The 26,059-nt window shown below is 37.8% G+C and overlaps 1 protein-coding gene across 1 annotated transcript; it reads right to left on the bottom strand.

The window, feature by feature from the left end:
• Positions 1 to 315: 315 nt before the first annotated feature.
• LOC145128303 (uncharacterized) lies at positions 316 to 1,476 on the bottom strand. Its single transcript, XM_079063109.1, has 2 exons — positions 1,191 to 1,476; positions 316 to 577 (listed from the first exon to the last, which is right to left on the bottom strand). The coding sequence occupies exons 1-2, from the start codon at positions 1,377 to 1,379 to the stop codon at positions 503 to 505; spliced, it is 264 nt and encodes an 87-aa protein (XP_078919235.1). The 5' UTR covers positions 1,380 to 1,476; the 3' UTR covers positions 316 to 502.
• Between the last annotated feature and the right edge of the window lie 24,583 nt (positions 1,477 to 26,059).

Raw genomic sequence — 26,059 nt, 5'->3', positions numbered from 1 at the left:
AAAGAGAAAAATCAAGAAATAAATACCTATTTTATGAAGCTAATTCTTTCTTGGCTATCAAAGGCATCGATTAGATAAGAGATGCCAACCTTTAATAGAGTTCAAGAACAGAGAAATTGGACCAGAAACGAACACAAATGGATAAGGTCAACTCTTATGAAGTGCAAGTCAACAAAGAGATCAAGATCCAATTTGTAGGCTTACAATGGTCTAGTTAATGCTGTATGTTTGTTTGGTATTCGATTGTTTTGTTTGACTTTACCTAATGATGCAGGTAGGAGACAAAAAAAATTGGTGATTTGTGAGACAAAAAAAGGAGCAAGAAAATTACACGTCTTTCTTATTGAATTTAACATATTATGCACCAAAACAGCAGCAAATTTTTATCTTCAGTAACACAAATATAAAGCATAAGTCCCACGATGTTCAAGAAAAAGGCAACAACATTTTGCCTAACAAAAACTTGTAATGTTCAGTGTTCTGATGAAGAAACTAATACAACTCAATAGTCTTTGTTCCCAAAGTTTTTGCACCATATCTGTGATGGAACTGGCCGAACAGGCATATGTGGTCGTTGCTGCAATATACACACAAAGCAGAATCAGAGTATGCAGATATAACAGAGATTAGATGAGACCAAAATGCAACTTCTTTGGTTAAGTATCACATAAACTGAAAGTTGACATCTTGCATACAAAAGTACAGAACTAAGAAGTAAGAACCTAGAGTGTAACTGTGAACGTCGATAGACTACCATGGTAACTTGACAATGATGCAAACCCATAGAAATCGGATTTGAATACAAAAGATCAAACTAGGGTGAAGGAGATGAACTTTTAATGAATAGGGCTTCTTAGTTAAATCGTTGTCTATGGAGCTATTATGATTAGGGCTCACAGGTGACTGACCAAACAGACTAGATAGAAAGGCAACAGCAAAACCCAAACGGATCAAAGATGAACAACGTTTGAAATGATGAATCCCGAAAAAATTTACTACCAAGAAATTCACTATAAGCACGCAAGCTGGAACTGAGGCCCGTGAAATTTCAAACCCTAATTTTTTTACAATCTCAAGTCAAGGTACGCCTAAATCCAGATCTCCCACATTGTAAGTACTGAATTTCTATAAAAAGTAGGGGGGAAACATGCGAGAGTAGAGGGATAGATGATCGGTATATAGAAACAGACCTCAAGCTCCGCAGATTTCATGGCGATGGGGATGCAAACGAGGAAAATACCAGCCATGGCGATCGCTGTGTTGCGCTTCCAGTGCAAGGGGCGACAGTTCGGACCACCGCTCATAGTCCACACCTTAGCCCTGAAATCCCCTCCGCCATGGCCGTGGGCTGCGTCGCCGTGATGTTCTCCTCCACCCATTTTCTCTCGTCAACCACTTCGATCGAACTTCTACGAACAAGCAAAAATGGTTTAGTTGGGTGCCCTATTGTCTATCGGTACATTTTGGGGATAGGCCCTCCACTTCACTGCACAGCGAGCCCATTTTGTGACGTTAGTTTCTATTTGTTATTTCAATTTTAATTTCTCATTTGTTGAAATTAAATTAAAAAACACTATAATACATTAACACTAAAACTCTTTATGGATGGGAAGTGGGTATCCATCCTAATTATCTGGAACCGAAATTGGCAGCTTCTAAAATGTTGGAACCGAAACCAAAATCGGAACCGATGGTAGAGGTTCCAATATCGGGTACTTGATTCGTTAGATTTGTTGAATTTTTAAAACTTATAAAAGTATATCTTTTGTAAATTTACAAGAAATTTATCGATAACATCAATACATAATTCGCTAACTATTAAAAACTAGTTGTGAGACTCATGTATTATGCAAATTGATTTTTTTTTTAAAAGTTAAATATAAATGTCAAAATATTTGACAACTTTGAATTTATAAGAAATTAAGAAAAATAATGATTTATTATAATGGAAATGTTTTTTATCATTTAAATTTAAACAAATAATTTAAATAAAGAAAAGACACTTTAATTTTGAGAATTTTGAAATTAAAAGGTAAGTTTATTAGTGAAATTAATATCCATTTATTGCAACTATTACATTACAATTTTATGTGGAATTTAATAAAATAAAAAAACTCATAAAAATAACATGTGGAAAAAAAATTAATTCAAAATAACCACAAAATGACATTTGGCAAATTGAATGAGAGTGTGACAAGTGACAAAAAAAATTCATTTATTAAAGAGGATAAGGATTAGAAAATATCAGTAGCTTGAATAACATGACGAAAAATATGTACAAGTTTCTTAATACCTACAAATAAACATCACTAATTTCATGTATCTTAAATTCATACTTTTGATATAAAAAATTCATATAACTGAAGTCCATAGCTAAACAAATATTTATGTGAGTTAGAATTTAACTTAAACATAATAGTATATTATGTCTAAACAAATATTTCTATGAGTTAAAATTTAACTTGAACATAATAGTATATTATGTTTACTATCTAAAAATTCATTTTGAACCTAGATAGTTTAAATTCAAAGTGAAAATTACACATGGACATTTAAAAGTTCAAAACAAATTACACAAAATTCTAGAATTTTAAATGATGTTATTCAATATACTGTATAAAGTATGTGATTATGATATATATATATATATATATATATATATATATATATATATATATATATACACACACACACACCAGTTCCGACGGGTACCGAACGGGTAGTGGTTCCGTAAAAATAAGAACCAAAATCGGAATCGTTTAAGGCGGTTCTCCGACATAAAACTGCTTTGGACGATGATCTCCGACATAAAACAACTAAGATATATAAATAAATAAAACTTGTCTTAATCGAGTGTACACACCAAAATATATCATGGAATATGATAGGTAAGCCCATTGTATAGAATAAAACAGAAATTAAACATTCGTATGTGACCAAAAAGAAAAAAAAAGTAGATAGCAAAGACAAGCAATGTAAATATTGTACAAATATGTAGACATTGAGAGGATAAACTACACATTAAACGTGAAACGAAAAAACTGGCACTAGAGATTGACATTAACTAATATGGTATAAATACGTGCTAGTATGTATCATATCGGCTAGACACAACCCCGTATGTCTTTATATGTTGGAGTTTACCATCTTTCCCAAAAGTTATTTTCTTTTTTAAAACGACTAACTCACACACCCATCTAATCATACTCATAAATCTACATATTAAATCCATTACAGTACTTGAACCCTCAATCACTTAGGAATATATATTGTAACACCCTGTTCTAGGCCATTATGTGATTCAGGGTCGTGGGCCGGAAATCGATTCCATAAAAGCTTTGAGGCCTTAAGGAGGCCATGTTTAGGTCTTTTGGAAGAAGGCAATGAAGGTTATGAGACCTAAATCCTCTGGATCGTGCTTTGGGTCGAAGGGTAGCATGGGAAAAGTCATAGGTTAGTTTCTTGCATAAGAAATGGATTTTTGTTCGAGAAGTTCTCAGTCCAAGATATCTATATATTATTGTGGGGCTTTTCAATACCTTTCCGTAGATATAAAGAACGTTGAAAACGGATTTAAAACGAAGAAATTATGACCATTCGGAGTTGGAGGGTTTTTAGCTTGAGCCTAGTACGTTGGGCGTACAGGGAGTACGTTGGTCGTACTAGGCAAGAGATGATCGCGGAGTTAAACCTAGTACATTGGGTGTATTAGGAGTATGCGGGGCGTACGTGGGCGAATGACAAACCCTAAATTTTAGGGTATCACCCCTATTTAAAGGCATTAACTCACCCTTGGGCCTCCCTTAATCATCCTCCACTCTTTCTAAACCTTAATATCGAGTGTATCCTTTGTGAGTGAAGATTTGGAAGCTTGGTGGTGTTTTTGGTGGCCTTTTGTTGAAGAAGAAGATTAGTGAAGAAGGAAGGGTTGCTTGCAAGCTTTTGGATCCAGAAACTACTCCATTCGGTGCATCTTCTAAAGGTATAAAGTTCATACCTTGATGAGTTTCCTTCTAGATCTCCATAGATGGGTTTTTCATAAACTTTTGTCCCAAAGCTTGGACCTCTATGAGTATGGAGTACTCCAAAGCTTATTAGTTGTCCTTTCAAGCATTTTAGGACTTGTGGATTCATAAAATGTTTAATTGATGTTCCATTTTTAGCCATGCAAGATCTTGGTAGTGTTGAGTGTGGATTAAGTTAGAATTTCAAGGTTTAAACTCTTTCCAGCCATGCAAAGGCTTAAAGTCTTTGACTTTATGGGTTAATACATTATTTGGAATTAGATATGAGAAGTGGACTTAGTGGTTTAACCATTTAAGACATTAATGATGAGTTTGGGCTGATGTGGAGTACGCTAGGCGTACCCAACTCGTACGCAGCGCGTACCGGCCAAAGGTGGCGTACGCTGGGCGTAGATCGAGTACGTAGGGCGTACTCAGATTATTGACCGTTGTTGACTTTTGTTAACTTTTGGGTTTTGGGCCATATTTGGACTACTAAGGTTTTTGGTCTTATTGGGTTGCTAGTCATTTTTGATCTTGCGTCATTGTTAGACTTTGGGCCTTATTGGATTTGGCCTATAGTGGGCTTTGGGCACCATTTAGGATTTTGGGCCATTATAGGCTTTTAGGTGTCTTTGGGCAGGGCCCGGTTGTGGTTTATGACCTGATTATTAATTAGGATATTATCTGATGATATTTAGTGCAGAGGTTTCTCGGATCAACAGTTCGAGCATTTATCTAGTTGTTTCAGCAGTTTGAGGTGAGTCTTCTCCCGGTGCTCGTGAATCGAAGGCACCAATGTCGGCTCACTAAATTATGTATGTAGGATGCTAGCTGTCTCTGTGACTTTTGCATGTTTGTGTGAGCCTGTGTGGTAGGATAGTTGTATCGGTGATGACCAGTTGGGTCTAGTTGTTATTATTGTGTTTGTGTCTGAGACTAATGATAGTCTATAGGGTTGCTGATAACCCACCGGGCGTGCTGTTAGCCCACTGAGACTGCTGATAGTCTCCATGGTTGCTGATATCCCATTAGGCGTGTTGTTAGCCCACTGAGACTGCTAATAGTTGTGACAACCCGAAATTTTTTGCCTTGTAAGCCCATCCATTCAATTCAACCGTGTGTCAGACTCGTTTCTGCTATCTTTTAGCATTGTTTAGAGTCTGTTTAAGGGTTCAAAGCTCAGTACATTCAAGCATTGGGTATAGGATTGAGTTGCTAAAGTTCTTCGCGTTGAAATCGAGTCGAACACTCCATCAAACGGAGTGTACGGCCGTACACCCATGTTGTGTGACAACCCGAAATTTCTAACTTATACATTCTTCATTTTTATCAAAGTTAGCCTCGTTTTTGCTATTTTATAATGAAGTTTTGGGTCTATATAAGTACATTAGGCTTAGTATAATCAAGATATGAGTCTTAGGAAGGGTTAGAATGTGTGTAGCATCACAAAATCGGGCCAAACACACCAAACAAGGTGTGTGCGGCCGCACACCCGAGTGTGCGGCCAGCCAGCCGCACACAACCGACCACACACCCTCCAGCCTATATAAAGGCCCCTAAGTCAACCTTACACCCTTTTCCTACTTCTTCAAAGCTGGAACATTTTCTCTCTAGAGTTCTTCAAGTTTTCTTCTCCAATCGGCAATACAAGTAAGTAAACATCCTTAGATCATTACTACAACACCTTAGAAAGCTTTTTTTTCTCGAGTTTGATCAATGAAAGCATCGTCCTAAGATGATCTTCATGTGTGTACGGCCGCACACACATCATGTGTGACCGCACACACATCTTTTGGTCCTAAAATGGACTTAAACACTCCTTTAAGCATAGTAACGACCAAAACACCTTCTTAGGATCATCCCCAAGCCTTGGAAAATCGATTTGGGCACTTTTAGGTCGGAGTGTAAGGCCGCACACTCGCCTGGCCGCACACAGGCCTGGCCGCACACTCTGGCCGCACACCTGGCCGCACACTCACAAAGGTTGAGTTTGGTGGCCTTACACTCAAAACTAAGGCCATACACTCATTTAGGGACTTCAAGGGATGTTTGTGACACTAAATTCTAAGTGTTTTCACGTCCCTAAGGCGTGTCCAAGTGTCTATTAGTGGTTATATACCCTAAGAGTATTCATATATGTGCTATTACATGAAAAATAGGATTCGTTTGTGCTCAAGACTTCAGTTGACACCCGACGACCCTATATCGACCTTTCGTTCGAATTACTCACTGCAGGTGAGTTCATACCCCTTAATCAACCTTTGAAATGATTTTAAATGCTTTTATGGGGGGGGGGGAATACAAGTTGAAACATTCTAGTTATTGCTTTAATCATATGTGATTAATGACTAGAACAAACAGAAAGATTTACTACTACTTTCAAGTTACTATGCAACTTATGGTTTTCAAGCGTTTCAAAACCCTTTTATTAAACTTTTAAATACTAAAACTGTTTCCAAAACTCTTTTAAACTTGCATTGTTTTCAAACTCATATCTACACTAATATATTTATATAAGTAAGACTTGAAGGACTTAGGACTGATAGCTCACCTTATTTCTTGTTCCTTGTTTGGTTGTGGACTTAGGGTATCCTGTTATTTGTCCGAATGTCGTTGAATTCTTAGTTATATATCATATATATATATGTGTTGGATATAAAAGCTTTCACTTCAGTTCAGTACCTTTGTGTAACAAAGGCATACCTACATCATTACTATTTAACTATAATAGGTATAGTTAAGGTTATACTACTCACTACTACTATTACAACGACACATACAAGAACCAGTACAGTTATGAGTCAATACACGCTATATACTATACAAGAAAATATACTATACACTATACAAGAGAACATACTATACACTAGTACAGAGAAAACATTACTACACTATGACATACTACATAAACATTTGAATACTATAAATAGAATGTGACATACTACTTCTCGATACGACACTTTATTGTACTATCACTTTGTAACCAGAGTCTCCTGGAGGGAGATCGGGCATTGTGTGTATAGATCTATACGGGACAAACACTCCCACATCCCGACTGCTAGCTACAGTCCCAGCCGAAAGGCCAAGGGGTGACAGAATGTTACCTCACTACATATGACCTGGAGGGTCATCAGTTATTCAGCCGTCGATCAGCATGGTTACATACGAGTTCACATTCAAACCTTTAATTAACTAATTAAGAATTAAAGGCAAAAATAGACTTTTCGAGGCGTATTGTTCATTTAATACCACCTGGAGTCTACATGTTACTATTTTAGACTCTCCGAGGCGTACTGTACACTTAGTACTACCTGGAGTCTGTATTTCATTACTTTGTGACTCTGTCACATACTCGTTTAAGTAAACTATATTTTCATAACGATAGTTTCACTGGGGAAAACCCTTACATTTACGAAAGAACAAACATACAAACAATCGGGTCTTGGTAGAAGACTACTTTTTACTAGAAAATATAGGTTTTTCTAGGGAGTATACTATTTACAAACGTTTGAAATCAGTTACTACATTACATTATTACAAACATCTTTATACAAGCAATGACACTAAATACTTATGAACTCACCAGCTTTATGCTGATAAACTCTTTCAAAATAACTTGTATTCTCAGGTCATCAGTAGACAAGTACAGATGAAGCTTTTGAGAAGATGGAGCACATACAAGACTCATCTTTTATTTTGATTATACTTTTGGTGTCTTACAAACTATACAGAACATGCTTGTATTACAATTATTATATTAATGAAATGGATGTTGGTGTTTGTCTTTACTATTATGCATTGTTGTGATACTGTACATGACGTCCTCCACCCCAGAACGTTTCCGCCGTTCCGGTTTTGGGGTGTGACAGATTGGTATCAGAGCACTGTTTATAGTGAATCAAGTATATCAACCCATAAAAGATATACGAACTATAAACACATCGGGATTAAAACACTCTGACCAGGAATATATACTTTTAAATAATAAAATATTTAACTAAGTATATATATACATCTATTCATACCAAGGTCAGTATCATACTAGAACATAACAAAAGTATTATGATTGTTGAACATCACAGTTAGGCTTAGAGACATATAGTCAAACCTAAGGGGATATAGCCTGATCAACTATATTTTCCGAGGAGTGACTAGCATGTGCCTAAGAATGATTGTAATGTTGCAACAAGTCTCAAAACTTACCAACACTACTCCAACAAGAACATTAGAACAGAATACTATGGGAGTATTCTGCGTTACTATAAATTACATATGTGAGAACTAAAAAGGTCGTTACTAGTAGGGCAATAGTTGCTAAGTGGATACTCTACGGTTACATGTGACTAAGGCGCTATAGACTTAAAATCTGAGATCTTTGCTTTATTTCTTGTTCCTTGTTTGGTTGTGGATTTAGAGTTAGGGTCACTTATTCGAAGGTCTATCCTGTTTTGGTTGCATGTAATTGGTATGCACTATGCAAGTATTGAATCAACTAATAACGATCATCTTATAACTATCTTAGATTAGTACGTCTATTAACTATTCTTTTCCCCCTATTCTCGCGTAGATACCATGGCGGACTTAAGGGTTCGCCCAAGGGGTGCCCGTCGCCAGTAGGGGATTATCTGCTCATCATTTCTCCTTTTAAAAGAATAGCCTTTCTCTTCAGTATCTCTGTTCACTTGTCTGTGAACATTCCCAACTTTGAAAGTACTCTAACTAGACTTTTAAGCTGCCAACGTTCTCCCTTATGGTTTGATGTGAGACCTGCTGTTAGGTCATTTTTTTTCCTGAACTCATTTTACATCGTTAATACCAGTAATATTGGCAGTTGTCTAATCTATGGGAAAGCCTGTACTCTTGTGTTCCCTACTCTATTGTTATGACTCTATCTGATATTTGGACTATGGCGATTTAGTCCATGGATCACGCACATCATACTTACAATCAATTCTTATTATTATCATCATCCTTATGAACTTTCAGTAAAAGATGCCGCCCCGAAAGCGTCCGACCAGAAACATGCCTGCAAATCAAACTCCACCACCACCACCCCCTACGCAGTTCGATGCGGTGGTATTTCAGGCAGCTGTGACCGCAGCTGTGACCTCAGCCATGGCCCAAGTAAACTCGGGTGGTGTAAGTGGAACGGGGACAGGCACAAACTCTAGCCATGGTGAAATCCATCCACGTACACGGGAATGTACCTATAAAGATTTTATCAGCTGCAAACCTACATACTTCAACGGAACCGGAGGGATTCTTGCACTGTCCCAATGGATCGAGAGAACAGAAGCAATCTTCGAGATGTGCTCATGCCCTGAGGGAAGCAAGATAAAGTTCGCTGCTTGCACCTTCATCGAAAGGGCCTTGACGTGGTGGAATGGCCATGTCAAATCACTCTCACTAGTAACAGCTAACGCCATGGGCTGGGATACATTGAAGGACCTTATGACAAGGGAGTACTGCCCGAGGGGCGAAATTCAGAAACTGGAGGAGGAGCTGTGGAACCTCAAAATACAGGGTTCCGACATAGTGGCTTATACAGTCAGGTTCTGCGACCTGGTGGCTCTATGTCCTAACATGGTCCCCACCGAAAACAAAAAGATCGAAAGATACATCTGGGGTCTGGTACCCCCATATCGAGGGAACGTTCTAGCATCACACCCTGCGACCTTCGATAGTGCCAAATAATTAGCCCAAAGACTCATCGATCATGAGGTTCCTTTTACTCCAACAACAACCACAACTACTGCCCCAACATCAACCAACGCGACCGACAACAAAAGGAAGCGTTGGGACCGAAAGAAGGGCAAATCAGCTCAATCCTCTTCCAAGAACCAACAGATGGTGGTTGTCCATGCTGCCACTACTCCTGCTGCCCCTGTACCAGCCAAACCATATGCAGGGAGCCTACCCAAGTGCACCAAGTGCTCCTTCCATCATAACGGCCCCTGCCGTGAAATGCACTACACAAATTGCGACTGGAAGGGCCATACCGCCCGGTTATGCAGAACACAACCCAAACCCTGATGGGTTATGGAGCATTCTAACACTCCTATGGTGTACATGCAACCCTAGAAACCTTGGATCTATGTTTGACTATGATACATGCAAATAATTATTTTTCCAAGGTTCTTATCCTATCTAGCATGGCATGGGGAACTTGAATCAAATAAAGCTAGTAGAATTACTTACCTTGTAGTTGTAGTTGATTGCTTGGAGTTTTAGAGCCTAGCACCAATAGTGTGGATGCCTCAAATGGAAATCACAAATCACCACAAACTTGGAACTTTGAGAGAATAGTAATCACCTTCTTGAAATCGGCCCTCTTACTTTACTCACCACAACTCGTGTGATTTCAAGAACCAAAGCCTCCTTTATATAGTGTGGTGGATTAGGGTTACATTCATGTAAACCCTAATATCCATGTCTTTTCATTTCCATGAGATCCATGGGTTAAAGCTCCATGGAGTATCCATGGACTTTCCATGCAAGCCTAGCCCATTCCAAATAAGCATTAACCCACACTATATAAATACAAGAGCCCATATTTAACTAGTCATACTTTTGATCTCTAAATTAATTCTAGATTAATTATAGATCAATACTAATTAAATAATATGATTTTATATTAATATATTAGGACTTATAATATATTAATAAATCATAACTTATACTATTCTCAAACGATTATCCATAAATTGTTCGGGTGAAGTGCAACCCAAATGGACCATGTCGGGTCGGGTCAAGTACATACCAAATATAGTTATGGACTTAGACACTATATCCAACAGTCTCCCACTTTGATAAGTCTAATGACTATAGTTGCAAGTATGACTTCAGGAACCGATCAGCAATCGTAGCTCTTTAAACTCTGTTGAACTATGAAGCGCCATTTTAGATAAGTGATCATATAATCCTCTGTTCTACATATCAGCCGGACAAATACATGGAACATGGTCTTGCTTATTGTCCAGCATTTGTCTCCCGATTTCCGATTTGTTTGACATAGAACTTAACTGAACACATCAATTTAGTTCTGACCGGGCCCGGTACATAGGTCAAAACAAAATCATCGAGGGGCCCAGATATCGCTTCTAATCCTAGAAGGAACAGATAAACTTCGACTCATATGTTTGCTCTACTACTTGTTGAATTACACACAAAAGCACGGTTTATAACATCGAGTTACCAATGCGTTTTCGTGCAATCAATGCATAACCAACTCATAGGCAACAAATCATATCTCTAGGTTTGAAGACTTATATGATATTACCGTCTCACGATCACTCGAGATAAATTCCATGAAGTGATACAAGTGAGCGTGGGTTGAATCCAATACTCAGAACTTATGAGCACTCATGAGTGTTGTAGCCCCGCTTTGTCTAACATCTTAGACCTCTACAAGCCAACCCATGATAGTCTTGATTCATATCTACTTCCAACATATGACCGACTGTGGAGAGTTTGAATAATATGATATAAACCATAACATAATTATTCTGGAAGTCAAAACATGCAAAAGAAATAATAGTAAACGATTGACAAGAGATTGCAACACTTTACTCATAAATAACAGCTTTTATTTATCATCAAATGTCAATTACATTTTACAAATTTCAAGATTATCTAACTACTAAAACTAATATCATCCTTCAACCCTATGCTCCGAGCATGCTGGAGATGCTTAGCCCGAGTCAGTCCCTTCGTGAGGGGATCTGCTGGGTTCTCATCCGATGATACCCTCTTTGCCACGAGGATTCCTTCTTCTATTCGATGTCTAATGAAGTGATATTTTCTGTCAATGTGTCTGGATCTCCCATGATCTCTTGGTTCCTTGGCTAAGGCAACCGCACTATTGCTGTCACAGAAAATCCCCATTGGCTCCTTTATAGCTGGTACAACTCCAAGGTCTCCGATGAAGTTCTTTAGCCATATAGCCTCCTTTGCTGCCTCGCTTGCTGCTATATACTCTGATTCACAAGTGGAATCAGCCACTGTCTCCTGCTTGGAACTTTTCCAAGTAATTGCCCCTCCATTTAGAGTAAAGACCCAGCCCGACTGAGAGCGGAAATTATCCCTGTCAGTCTGAAAGCTAGCATCACTGTACCCTACAACTCTCAAGTCCTCAATGCCACCGAGGGTAAGGACCCAGTCCTTAGTCCTCCGTAGGTACTTGAGGATATTCTTTACCACAGTCCAGTGTGCCTTGCCAAGGTTCCCCTGATACCTGCTAACCATGCTCAAAGCAAAGGCTACATCAGGTCGAGTACACGTCATAGCATACATGATCGATCCTACAGCTGAAGCATAAGGTATTCGACTCATTTCTGCTATCTTAGCCTCAGTACTAGGGCTTTGTGTCTTACTCAATCTGGCGTTACTCTGGATGGGTAACTCTCCTTTCTTGGAGTTATGCATGTTGAACCTTTTCAACACTTTGTCCACATAGGTGCTTTGACTAAGTCCAATTAGTCTTTTACTAGGATATAGGCAGCTTCTCCAAGGTCCTTCATAACGAAACACTTCCCAAGCCAGGACTTTACTTCCTGCAGGGTTGGGATGTCATTTCCTATGAGTAGTATGTCATCCACATACAGTACCAAAAAGCTGACTATACTCCCACTAGCCTTGATATAGACACAAGATTCATCTTCACTCCTTGAAAAAGCCAAATACTTTGATTTTCTCATCAAAGCAAAGATTCCATCTGCGAGGTGCCTGTTTTAATCCATAAATGGATTTCTCGAGCTTACACACTCTACTGGGGTACTCTGTACTGAAAAAACCCTCTGGCTGAACCATGTAAACATCTTCAGCCAACTTTCCATTAAGGAAAGCGGTTTTGACATCCATTTGCCATATTTCATAATCATGAAATGCAGCAATGGCTAACAGAACCCTAATAGACTTAATCTTGGCCACTGGTGAAAAGGTCTCATCATAATCAACTCCCGGAGTTTGAGAATAACCCTTTGCAACCAGTCGTGCCTTATAAGTGTGTACATTACCATCCATGTCGGTCTTCTTCTTGAAGATCCATTTGCACCCAACTATCTTACGATCAGGTACATTGTCAACCAAGTTCCAAACTTGATTGCCATACATGGACTGTATCTCGCTATCCATAGCCTCTTTCCATTTAGCAGCCTCAGGGCCTGCCATGGCTTCCGTGTAGCTGTTAGGCTCATCCAGATTTACCAGTGTGTTATCACTGATAAGTGTCTCACCTTCTGCAGTAATATGAAAACCATAATAATGCTCAGGTGCATTCCTAACTCTGGTGGAACGCCTCAGAGGTATAGATTCTTCAGTCGGCTCAACAGGAGTTTCCTCCTCAGGTTGAGGGCTAGGGTTTGAGGTTCCTTCACCACTTGACTCTTGAATTTCCTCAAGGTCAATTTGCCTCCCACTGTCTCCTTGGCTCATTAATTCTCTATCTCGAAAGAATCCTCTTCTTGCTACAAAGACCACATTATCACTGGGTCTATAGAAGATGTAACCAAAGGATTTCTGTGGGTAGCCGATGAAAATACACCTTTCGCTTCGGGGTTCGAGCTTATCATGAGTCTCGCGTCTCACGAAAGCCTTGCAACCCCAAATCTTGATGTGGTCTAGATTGGGAACTTTTCCAGTCCACACCTCGTGAGGTGTTTTGGCAACCTTCTTTGTAGGGACTAGATTAAGGATATGGGCGGCAGTCTCTAAGGCATGTCCCCAAAATGAGATTGGTAGCAAAGCTCGACTCATCATGGAACGAACCATGTCCAACAAGGTCCGATTGCGCCTCTCAGCTACACCATTCAACTGTGGTGTCCTAGGAGGTGTCAATTGTGAGACAATCCCACATTCCTTAAGATAGTCAAGGAACTCAGTACTAAGATACTCACCACCACGATCGGATCGAAGCATCTTAATGTTCCTGCCCAACTGATTCTCCACTTCTTGCTTAAACTCTTTGAATTTCTCAAAGGTTTCTGACTTATGCTTGATTAGGTAGACATATCCATATCTACTAAAATCATCAGTAAAAGTCACATAGAACCGATTAGCATCTCTTGTGGCGGTTCTGAAGGGTCCACACACATCCGTGTGTATGAGGTCCAACAAACCTTCACCCCTAGCACAAGTGCCAGTAAAAGGTGACTTTGTCATTTTACCAAGCAAACAAGATTCACAACTATCATCTGACTTTAGGTCAAATGACTCCAAGACTCCATCCTTTTGGAGTTGGCCTATGCGTTTCTTGCTTACATGTCCAAGACGACAATGCCATAAGGATGCTTTATCTAAGCTAGTGGAAGAGTTAATACACAATACATTATTTCCTAGATTATCTACAACAGATACAGTTTCATACATGCCATCACAAGGTAATGCTTTAAAATAAAGAACATTACTAAAGAAAGCATCAATACTACCATTATTATTATAAAAATAAAAGGTAAAACCTTGTTTATACAATGCATGAAAGGAAATAACATTTCTTGCCATTTCTGGCGAATAATAACATTTATTCAAATCTAATGTAAACCCACTATTTAGCACTAAGGAATAAACTCCTATCTTGGTGACAGGTGAAGCTTTCCTGTTTCCCATGATCAAGTTTATCTTTCCCTGCTCCACATTCTCACTTCTTTTTAGTCCCTGCAAATCACAACATATGTGAATACCACAACCTGTATCAAGGACCCAAGACTTAGAATGAGGTGAGTTATTAGACAATATAGTGTATATACCTGCATGGTTGGGTTTTACTTTCCCATCCTTCAAATCTTGCTGGTACTTTGGGCAGTTTCGCTTCCAGTGCGACTTTTCATGGCAATAGAAGCATTCAGCCTCATTAGGGTTAGCAGAAGGAGTGACAAAACCTTTCTTGGTTTTGCTTGAAGAGGAGCCTTCAAGGGTCTTACCCTTGGTACCCTTAGAAGGGTTCTTTCACTTCTTCCCTTTGCCATGCCCGATTGCCAAGACATTGGCCGCAGTTGGAGTAGGAGTAGGAGTAGTAACAACCGACTTACCCTTTAGACCACTTTCGGCGGTCTTCAAGAGTCCTTGAAGTTTGCTGAGGGTGACTTCTTCCTTGTTCATGTGATATGTCATGCGGAATTGATCATAACACGATGACAAGGAGTGCAAAATGATGTCTATTGCTAACTCCTCAGGGAAGTTCACATTTAGCTTCAGTAAACGGTCCACATACCTTTGCATTTTCTGTATGTGGCCCGTGATGGGTTCACCATCCTTCATTCAGGTTGTTATCATGGAGGAGATTATTTCATATCGCTCTTGACGAGCACTTTGATGGTAGCGGTCCATCAAGTCCTGGTGCATCTCAAAAGGATAATAGTCCTCATAGGACTTTTGGAGCTCGGCTGTCATGGTGGCCATCATGATGCATGCCACTTTTGTAGCATCTCTTTCATGTACCTCATATTCAGCAAGCTCTTCAGGAGTAGCAGTTGGCTCGGGTACCTTCAGCTCCTTGTCGAGAACATATTCTTTGTTCTCATACCGAGTGACCATCCTGATGTTTCTGATCTAATCTGTAAAGTTGGACCCATCAAAGATGACTCTCCCACAAAGATTCATGAGAGAGAAGGAGCTAGTCGGGTTTGAGCCAGAAGCATTGTTATTGGAAGACATCTGAAAAGAAGAGGGAATATATTAGATTAGATATAGAGATAGTCCTTAACAAAACACCCAAATGTAATATTAAGGCTAGGACCCAACACAATATTTTATAACTTAGAAGAGGGATGCCGTAATCTAAGCTATAAGATATTTGAAGGTAGGTGAATGACGATTCACCAATTTCCACCATGAAAAACGAAATATTTAATTAGGTTTTAATTGGTTTAGAAACTCCTAGATTCTTTGAGATTCATTGAACTTTCTTCAATGGCATGTTTCAATCTCGAGTGTGCCCTTCAAGTTTTGTGACTGGGATGCCGAGGATCACAAAACAAGGTGTGAAGTAACCATGCAAATTACTTGGTACCCTTAATGTATTACCCCTCAATCGATGTGCCGGTTAACCACACACGTTCCATCGATACTATGATAAACATTAAGTCACCCTTTACCTACCTTGTTAAGTTCAAGTTAGTGTGCCGGTTAACCACACACGCTCCACTAACGACTTAAACAAAGTGTAAAGTGTAATTTCATGGATTAGCACCTTATTCACATTTTCCTAAAATAACTAAGATTGGGAATTCAATAAAGTTTAGTTACTTTAGTATTATCATTATACTTTTAATGAGAATTTATAAGTCCTTGTCCTACCCGTTCGACTAACGACCCTCCACCGATCAAGGAAGCGGTGGGTGAGAGTGGACACCCATTAAGTTGCCATTTTATAGGCAACAACCTTATACCCCCTTATAGACCAGCTTCGTGAATGAGGCGTACTAGCGGTAAGACGACTTGATCTTATACATATATAAATATTATTAAACTTATAATATTATAAAGTATAAGGGTTGAATTTTAACTTTTAAAATTCTAGGGGTTGGAACTAAAGTTTTTAATATGACTTTACATGTTCCAAAACTTGAGGGCAAGTTTTGTAAACTTTCAAGACTTTTCATTTCTCATAACTTATGAGTTAATGGTTATTAAAAATGAAGACTCTTCATTTTTTGTAACCTATGTGTTCTTTTAATGGTTATTTATAAATGTGACTTTTGGTTATCCATAACTTAAGAACTAGTTATGGACTCCATTAAAACACATAAAGATCAAGAATTAATCTAATCAATTATTAGCACATAATGTCTATGATCTTCTAAACTCATATGTTTATGAATGTTCATATCAAAAAATTTCAAGAATCGTAAGTACATATACAAAACTTGAAATTTTGATACGAGCTTTTGAACAAAACTTCGATTTTCAAGTTTTTTTTTTTTTTTGCATCAAGTATCAAATAAACAAACCAGGCTCTGATACCACTGATGGGTTATGGAGCATTCTAACACTCCTATGGTGTACATGCAACCCTAGAAACCTTGGATCTATGTTTGACTATGATACATGCAAATAATTATTTTTCCAAGGTTCTTATCCTATCTAGCATGGCATGGGGAACTTGAATCAAATAAAGCTAGTAGAATTACTTACTTTGTAGTTGTAGTTGATTGCTTGGATTTTTAGAGCCTATCACCAATAGTGTGGATGCCTCAAATGGAAATCACAAATCACCACAAACTTGGAACTTTGAGAGAATAGTAATCACCTTCTTGAAATCGGCCCTCTTAATTTACTCACCACAACTCGTGTGATTTCAAGAACCAAAGCCTCCTTTATATAGTGTGGTGGATTAGGGTTACATTCATGTAAACCTTATTATCCATGTCTTTTCATTTCCATGAGATCCATGGGTTAAAGCTCCATGGAGTATCCATGGACTTTCCATGCAAGCCTAGCCCATCCCAAATAAGCATTAGCCCACACTATATAAATACAAGAGCCCATATTTAATTAGTCATACTTTTGATCTCTAAATTAATTCTAGATTAATTATAGATCAATTCTAATTAAATAATATGATTTTATATTAATATATTAGGACTTATAATATATTAATAAATCATAACTTATACTATTCTCAAACGATTATCCATAAATTGTTCGGGTGAAGTGCAACCCAAATGGACCATGTCGGGTCGGGTCAAGTACATACCAAATATAGTTATGGACTTAGACACTATATCCAACAAACCCATCACCCAGATTCCCGGTACCGGGGTGAGTCAAGCCTGCTACGGGTGCGGCGAGACAGGACACTTCAAAAGAAACTGTCCGAAAGCTGGGAATGCGGGAGGAGCAGGAAGACTACTTGCTATTGGCCACAATGAGGCTGTGGCAGACCCCACGGTAGTCACGGGTACGTTCCTTCTCGATAACTCTTATGCTTGTATCCTATTCGATAGTGGGGCAGAAAGGAGCTTCGTAAATCAAAAATTTAAACATTTACTTAATCAAGCACCACAAGCACTAAAAGAAACCTTCGTCGTAGAAATGGCCAATGGATAAACAGAGAATTCTAACGAGATTTACATAGGTTGTACCCTCACGATAGATAATCATTCATTCCCAATCGACCTCATACCAGTAGTTATCCAGAGTTTCGACGTCATTATAGGCATGGACTGGCTGAGTCTTTATCGTGCCGATATTCTATGTTTCGAAAAGGCAATCCGCCTGAACCTACCGAATCACGAAACCTTGTTGATCTACGGAGACAAACCCAGTACGAGCCTTCGTATCATCTCGAGTATTCAAGCCCAGAAGTACTTGCGTAAGGAATATCGTGCATTCCTGGCGCACGTTGTCGATACGAGCCAGAAAATAAAGGACCTAAATGACCTCCCCGTAGTGTGCGATTTTCCTAACGTCTTTCCGGAAGAACTCTCAGGATTACCCCCGCAACGTCAAGTCGAGTTTCAAATCGACTTAATTCCAGGAGCGACCCCCGTAGCCAAATCGCCCTATCGTCTAGCACCTGCTGAGATGCAAGAACTGTCCGGCCAACTTAACGAACTGCTCAGCAAGGGCTTTATAAGACCAAGCTTCTCACCCTGGGGAGCACCAGTCTTGTTCGTGAAGAAGAAAGACGGATCGTTCCGTATGTGCATCGATTACAGGGAACTCAACAAGCTTACAGTCAAGAATCGTCACCCTCTACCTTGCATAGACGATTTATTCGACCAGCTGCAAGGGGCGAGCTAATTTTCCAAGATTGATCTGAGATCCGGGTATCACCAGTTACGAGTGCTTGAGGAGGATGTTCCGAAGACAGCCTTCCGAACTCGTTACGGACACTACGAGTTCGTAGTGATGCCATTCAGATTGACCAATGTGCCCGCAGTATTCATGGACTTAATGAATAGGGTATGTCGTCCTTACTGTTGGATTAATGTCTAAGTCCATAACTATAATTGGTAAGACTTGACCCGACCCGGCATGGTCCATTTGGGTTGCATGGCATCATGCATTTGGATAGACTATAATGAGAGAAATAACACTTAAGGTTGGTTAATATATTATAAGTTCTAATATATTAATAAGGTTATTTAATTAGTATTGATCAAGAATTAATTTGGAATTAATTAAGTGATCAAAAGGAGACTAATTAAATATATGGGTTGATTGTGTAAATCATTCATTCTTATATATGTGGGCTTGTGATCCAAGATTCCTTATGTTGGACTAAGTCCATGGAGTGACCCATGGATACTCCATGGAGGTTAAAATCCATGGAGCATAAGGAATGGGTAAAGTTATGAGTTACATGGTGTAACCCTAATAGCCACCATATAAAAGAATCCCATGGCTCAAGAAATCGTGCACTAATGTGTGAGTGTGAGGGCTAGACGATTTCAAGGAGTGTTCAAGTTTCTCTCAAGTTATTCCAAGTGTATTTGGTGTTGTGTGAACCATTTGAGGTGTCACACTTGGGGCACTAGGCACTCAAGCTTCATGAAGACATTCTATATCAAAGAGGTATGTATTCTATCTTGTTATATTTATTATTTTGTATTCTAGATTAGGATAATACCTTGGATGTTCATAATTGTATGTATAATAGAGAAAACATAGATCCAAGGTATTTAGGGTTGCATGTACACTTAGGAGTGTTAGAATGCTCATAACCCAACAGTGGTATCAGAGCCAGGTTTGTTTTCTTGTTATACTTGCAAAAGTAGCTGAAAAATCGAGTTGGATGCATATATTCAATTGTTTTGGCTGGAATTGGACTAGGAACATTACCCTAAGATGTTCTTATAAACTTGTTTTTGATGTGGTAATGTTCATGCTAATCTAATTTCTAAGATAATTGTCATAATTTCAAGATTTGTATTAGTTTGTATGTTCATGCTAATTTCTTGAAGATTGATGATTTGAATTATCTTGTTCTTATGAGGTTCTTAGATTAATAGAAAAGTTGTGTGAAATAGTTGTTTTCAATCCATTTTAATCTAAGAGTTGATTCCAAAGTGTGTTTTTGTAACTTGTCCTCAAGTTATATGAAAAGTCACATTTAAGAATCATAAAACTCATAAAAGTTGGCAAAGGTTACAAAATGAAGAGTCTAGTTCTAATTAAATGGTTTTATGACTCCATAACTTGTCCTCAAGTTATGGAGGTTCAAGAGTCTCTTCATTAAATTAAAAAAAAAGTGTAACCTTAATTAGTTCCATAAGTTACAATAAAAAAAGTTATTTTTTTTTATTAATTAGTTTAAAGTCTTCCATAACTTGTCCTCAAGTTATGGAACTTGAAGAGTTTTTTTTTTTTTTAATTAAAACTACTTTAAACTCATAAGTTATGGAATTAATTAGTTTTGAATAGTTTCAAAACTTGCCCTCAAGTTTTGGAATTTGAAAAGTTTTCACTTATGAATACTTTAATTCCAAGTTAGCCCTTAGAATTTTAAAAGTTAAAATTCAACCCTTATACTTTATAATATTATAAGTTAATAATATTTATATATATGTATAAGAGTAAAGTCAGTCTTACCGTTAGTAGGCCTCATTCACGAAGCCGGTCTATAAGGGGGGTATAAGGTTACTGCCTATAAAATGGCAGTTTAATGGGTGTCCACTCTCACCCACAGCTTCCTTGACTGGTGGAGGGTCGTTAGCCGAACGGGTAGGACAAGGACTATAATTCTCCTTTCATTAAAAGTATTAATGATAAATACTAAGTAACTAAACTCTTATTAATACCCAATCTTAGTTACTTAGGAAAATGTGAATTTGGTGCTAACCCATGAAATTACACTTTGCACTTTGCTTAAGTCGTTAGTGGAGCGTGTGTGGTTAACCGGCACACTAACCTGGACTTAACAAGGTAGGCAAAGGGTAACTTAATATTTATCATAGTATCGGTGGAGCGTGTGTGGTTAACCGGCACACTGATTAAGGGGTAAATATTAAGGGTACCAAGTATATTTGCATGGTTATTCACACCTAGTTTTGTGATCCTCGGCATCCCAGTCACAAAACCTGAAGGGCACACTCGAGATTGAAACATGCCTTTGAACAGTTCAATGAATCTCAAAGATCTAGGACTTTCAAATCCAATTAAAACCTAATAAATTATTTCGTTTTTCATGGTGGAAATTGGTGAATCGTCATTCACCTATCTTCAAATATTTTATAGCTTGGATTACGGCATCCCTCTTCTAAGTTATAAAATAGTTTGTTGGGTCCTAGCCTTAATATTTCATATTGGGTGTCATATTAAGGGCTTTAAATCAACTATCTTGAATATCTCCCAAAAAGATGTCTGGTCTAGACATTTATGATCTTCCCAAATCTCTTGAAACAAGCTTTCCTAAATGAAGATGATGTCCCATGGATATCATACTTCTTTCACCTCCTCCAATTATTCTCCCTAACCCACAAGTTCCTAAAAAGTTTAAGGTCACTCAAGCCCTATTGGCAAGGCAAGGTCTAGGTGTGATCACATCTTGGAGATGTAGTCACATATTGACAAGCCGGGAGAGTTGGGTGTCAAAGTCTTGAGAAAGTTGGTGGCTCAACTACTTTCTAAGTCACATAGTGAGTTCTTTTGGGAATCATATGAAACAGACTAAGACAAGACCCTTAATTATCTTATCTATTTGCTAAGATCAACTTCCTAAAACGCTATGGACATTGACAATGATGACATTGGATATCCAGTAAAGCTCTCTTTTCCTAATGGAAAGGGATCGGCCATAGTCAACTCGGTTAACCCAATGGTAAAGAGAGAGGCGAAGTCTGAGATAGTCCCATTATCAAGGGTCCATAGGTAACCATTGCCAAAGGAAGGGGCATTGGTTACGAAGCTGCCAAATTTACCTAAGGATGTTAAAGTCAATAAGTTTGGCTCTACTTCAGGTAAAGTCCATTGTCTAACTCTATTAAGTACATGCTGATTCTGATCGCGAAGATGGATTTCAATCGCATGGTTCGGTGATCAGAATTTTGGGCTATTACTTAAGAGTTATGATATTTATATTGCTTAGGAATAGATAACAACAAGGTTTTCATATGGATTGTAAGGATAAGTTTTTCCGCAAAGTTTTAAAATAAAAGAAAAAGGTTTTGATTTTATTTATTTTAAGTATCCTTACAATGGCATTTGTGAAAAGTTGTTGCTTATAAGATTCCATTGATAGCAATATTGGAAAAATGGATTTGATTCTTTCGGTTGTGGTAGTGTCTAATATTACCAAATAAGGAAAGATTCTCATCACCCAATGTTCAATTGGACCGAAACTTGGAATCATGCAAGTTGTATAGTATGATGAATGAGAACTTTCAGCTTGGAAAATTAAGACTAATTCCTTATGTGAATAAGGAAAGGACTAAGGGATCGAGTACACATTCTTGTGCACTGGTCAAGTCCACCACAAAAGATCAAGAAGACTATTTGTCATGATTTACTTAAGTTCAGTAAATATGGTTATACTTATAAGTTTAAGTATAAGTCTGTAGCATTGGAGAAGTTTCAATGTGAGACAGAACGAATAATAAGAATCAAAGTATGGCAGAAAGATAAAAGTTTCTCAAATCTAAAAAGATGGGAGAGTACTTTAGTATCATGTTTATGATCATCTTAATGATTAAGATACCATATCACAATTAGTCCTCTAAAGTCATCTTAGTGCATTCTTATGACTAAGAAGAGGAGTCATGAATTGTTGAAATGGTTAAATCAAAAAGATGAGTCATACTTCGTTCCAAAACAATTTTTAGAGTCATACTCCAAGATTGTAACTTGAGTGACATATCTTAAAGAGGGTTTGTTAACACTAGTCAAATGTAAGAGTAAAAGGTTATCTACTCTTGTACATTTGAAATTGGTAAGTTGTGATGTTTTGGATAAAACAGAGACCAACTTAGGCCAATTGTGTAAAGTGTTAGTCTTGATAAAGAATCCGCACTATCTCTTGAATATTTGACAAGGGAGTCTTATATGTCAAGAGGACAGTGGGAGTCTTAAAGCTCTTGAAAGTTTCAAGACTTAATCAAGAATAAAACCTAAAGTCCTTCACTAGCACACGACTTGAGGTTTATAACCTATCGTGTTGAAATTTTTGTGCCTATTCAAGTTGGCTTTGCATAGGAGTTCTGAGAGTTCTTAATTGGTTGCACAACTACTTGGAAGCAATGGCAGGCACCTGAGCTGCCAAATGGCAAGAATTTAAGATTGCACAAGTTAATCAATATGAGTTTGGATTTGTCACTAACCTTGTCTTGTGATTATGGTTTTGACAAATTCACATGGATAAGAACACATACACTATTAAATCTAAGTGTCATAAGGTTTCTCTCCGATTCATGAAAATGATGGTGAGGAAACACTTTCACTAAGTAGATTTTAGCTAGATAGCAATTGTGATATTTGCATTCTCAAAGTCGTTAGTGGAGCGTGTGTGGTTTACCGGCACACTAACATGGACTTGTGAGAAGTGGCAAAGGTCTAAACAATTGAGACTATGATTACGGCATCCCTTTTCATAGTTCTAAAATTGTTTAGACACACATGTGAGCTATCTAAGAGAGGTGTATGATTTTGATAAAGTTTTATCAAAACAATATAGTATCAGAAATCTGAACTTTGGTAAGAAAGTCAGCTGATTTCTGAGTACATGTCAAAGCTAGTGGGAGCATAAGTGTTATGCTAATAATCATCATGTTAGTGGGAGCATGATAATTATGACAAAGGTTGCAAGTTAGCAATGTTAATTATAGAAAACAAAAGTTTCAATTCGTGAGGTTGCAGGGGTTGAAAAAGTTGTTTTGCTATAATTAAGGGAGAGGAAATTATACTTCATTTCAATTCTAAAAGCTTAGATTGAGATTTTAATCGTATTTAATCAAGAATATATATATGAATTTCATGTTGGGATGACTCAACATAAGGAAATTCTATATATGGGTCCATTATTTGCGTTCTAAAATTCGATTATGATTACGGCATCCCTTTTCATAATCTGAATTTTGAGAACTTGGCAAATTGAAATGGAAATATTATAGCAAAAGACTGGTTTAGTCTTTATGTGAGACATCATGAATCGTGTCCCATATGCTTCGGATATAGGATCGATTACATGTGCTATATTCATCCTTTCTAAAATTTTCCAAATGCCTGGGGCATTATGAAGGGAAAAGGTCTAGAATTGGATATGACTAAAATGATTAAGCAATTGTCGAGGACAATCTAAGGTTTACCAAAGATTGGTTGCTCAAGGACAGTTGGAAGTATAATGTTAATTCTGAAAGGACCATATTGACATAATCTGTAAGGAGGCAACTCTTGTTCAGAAGTGATAGTCAAAATGGAATATGGAAATGTTTCAAAGTTAGAAATTATTCAATCTGTGTAAGATTAGGAAACTTAATGAAAGAAGGATGTTTCCAAGGAGCTGATCTCCTTTGGAATGCTCTGTAATGATTGTTGTCAAGTCTTTCTGACTTCGTGCATAATCATTAAGAGGATCAATGCATATAAGTTTAGAATCTAACAGATTTCAGTAAATGGCATGAATTTGGAATTCTTGCATTTGCAGTAAGGATTTGGGACTGTGAAAAGAGGATCATTGGAGTGATGTTCAATTGATCTATTTTACAAAGTAAAGATCATAGACAAACATAGTATGCATACTTGGTGTATGGCATGACTAGTGTTTAGAAAACATAGTGTACATGCTTGGAGCATGGGACAACTATTGTTTTAAATTCAAGTATAAAGTTGATAAAACCGAAACAATGAATAATGAGTAATCAGTATGGTGATAAATAAAAGTGTTTATTTATATTCATAGGGTTTGATACCATATTTGATTCATTTATTCTTGTGTTTCACTTTGCATGTTTTGACTTCCAGAATAACTAAGTTGCTCTTCCTGAATGATTAAGTTATTCAAACCATCCACAGTCGGTCATATGTTTGAAGTAGATATGAATCAAGACTGTCATGGGTTGGTTTGTAGAGGTCCAAGTTGGTGGACAAAGTGGTGCTACAACACTCATGAGTGCTCATAAGTTATGAGTATTGTATTCAACCCACGCTCATTTGAATCACTTCATGGATTTTATCACGAGTGATCATGAGACGATAATATCTTATATTCTTCAAACCTAGAGATATGAGTTGTTACTATGAGTTGGTTATACATTGATTGCATGAAAACACATTGGTAACTCGTTGTTATAAAACGTGCCTTTGTGTATGATTCAACAAGTAGTAGAACAAGCCATATGAGTCGAAGTTTATCCATTCCTTTTACCTTCGGGATAAAAGCGATATCTGTGGGCCCCTCGATGATTTAAAGATGATACATGTGAGTGCTTGGCCAAGCCAGGACTGATTTGATTTGTTCAATCAGTCAATCATCATGAATCGGAAATCGGGAAACAACAAATGGACAGAGAGAATGATTGATAATTCATGTCTCAGTCCATATGATATCTAGAATGGAGGAATATATGATCCCTTATCTAATGGACAAGTCATTGACAAAGGTCAGAGTTCATCGACAAGGTCAGAGTTCGACAGAAGCTTTTGAGAGCTACGATTGCTGATCGGTTCCTGAAGTCATACGCAATAATAGTTTTAGACTTATCCAAGTGGGAGACTGTTGGATTAATGTCTAAGTCCATAACTATAATTGGTAAGACTTGACCCGACCCGGCATGGTCCATTTGGGTTGCATGGCATCATGCATTTGGATAGACTATAATGAGAGAAATAACACTTAAGGTTGGTTAATATATTATAAGTTTTAATATATTAATAAGGTTATTTAATTAGTATCGATCAAGAATTAATTTGGAATTAATTAAGTGATCAAAAGGAGACTAATTAAATATATGGGTTGATTGTGTAAATCATTCATTCTTATATATGTGGGCTTGTGATCCAAGATTCCTTATGTTGGACTAAGTCCATGGGGTGACCCATGGATACTCCATGGAGGTTAAAATCCATGGAGCATAAGGATTGGGTAAAGTTATGAGTTACATGGTGTAACCCTAATAGCCACC

Source organism: Lactuca virosa, chromosome 8, assembly GCF_052849685.1.
Source record: "Lactuca virosa cultivar CGN04683 chromosome 8, Lactuca_virosa_CGN04683_v6, whole genome shotgun sequence".
NCBI classification, from domain to species: Eukaryota; Viridiplantae; Streptophyta; class Magnoliopsida; order Asterales; family Asteraceae; genus Lactuca; species Lactuca virosa.
This window is presented reverse-complemented; position numbering and strand designations above follow the sequence as displayed.

Bases quoted from the DNA above. Each gene is read 5' to 3' on its own strand.
- LOC145128303 (XM_079063109.1), bottom strand. From the start codon at position 1,379: ATGGGTGGAGGAGAACATCACGGCGACGCAGCCCACGGCCATGGCGGA. The intron at 578-1,190 runs GTCTGTTTCTAT...TGTATATTGCAG, and splicing joins TGAAATCTGCGGAGCTTGAG to CAACGACCACATATGCCTGT.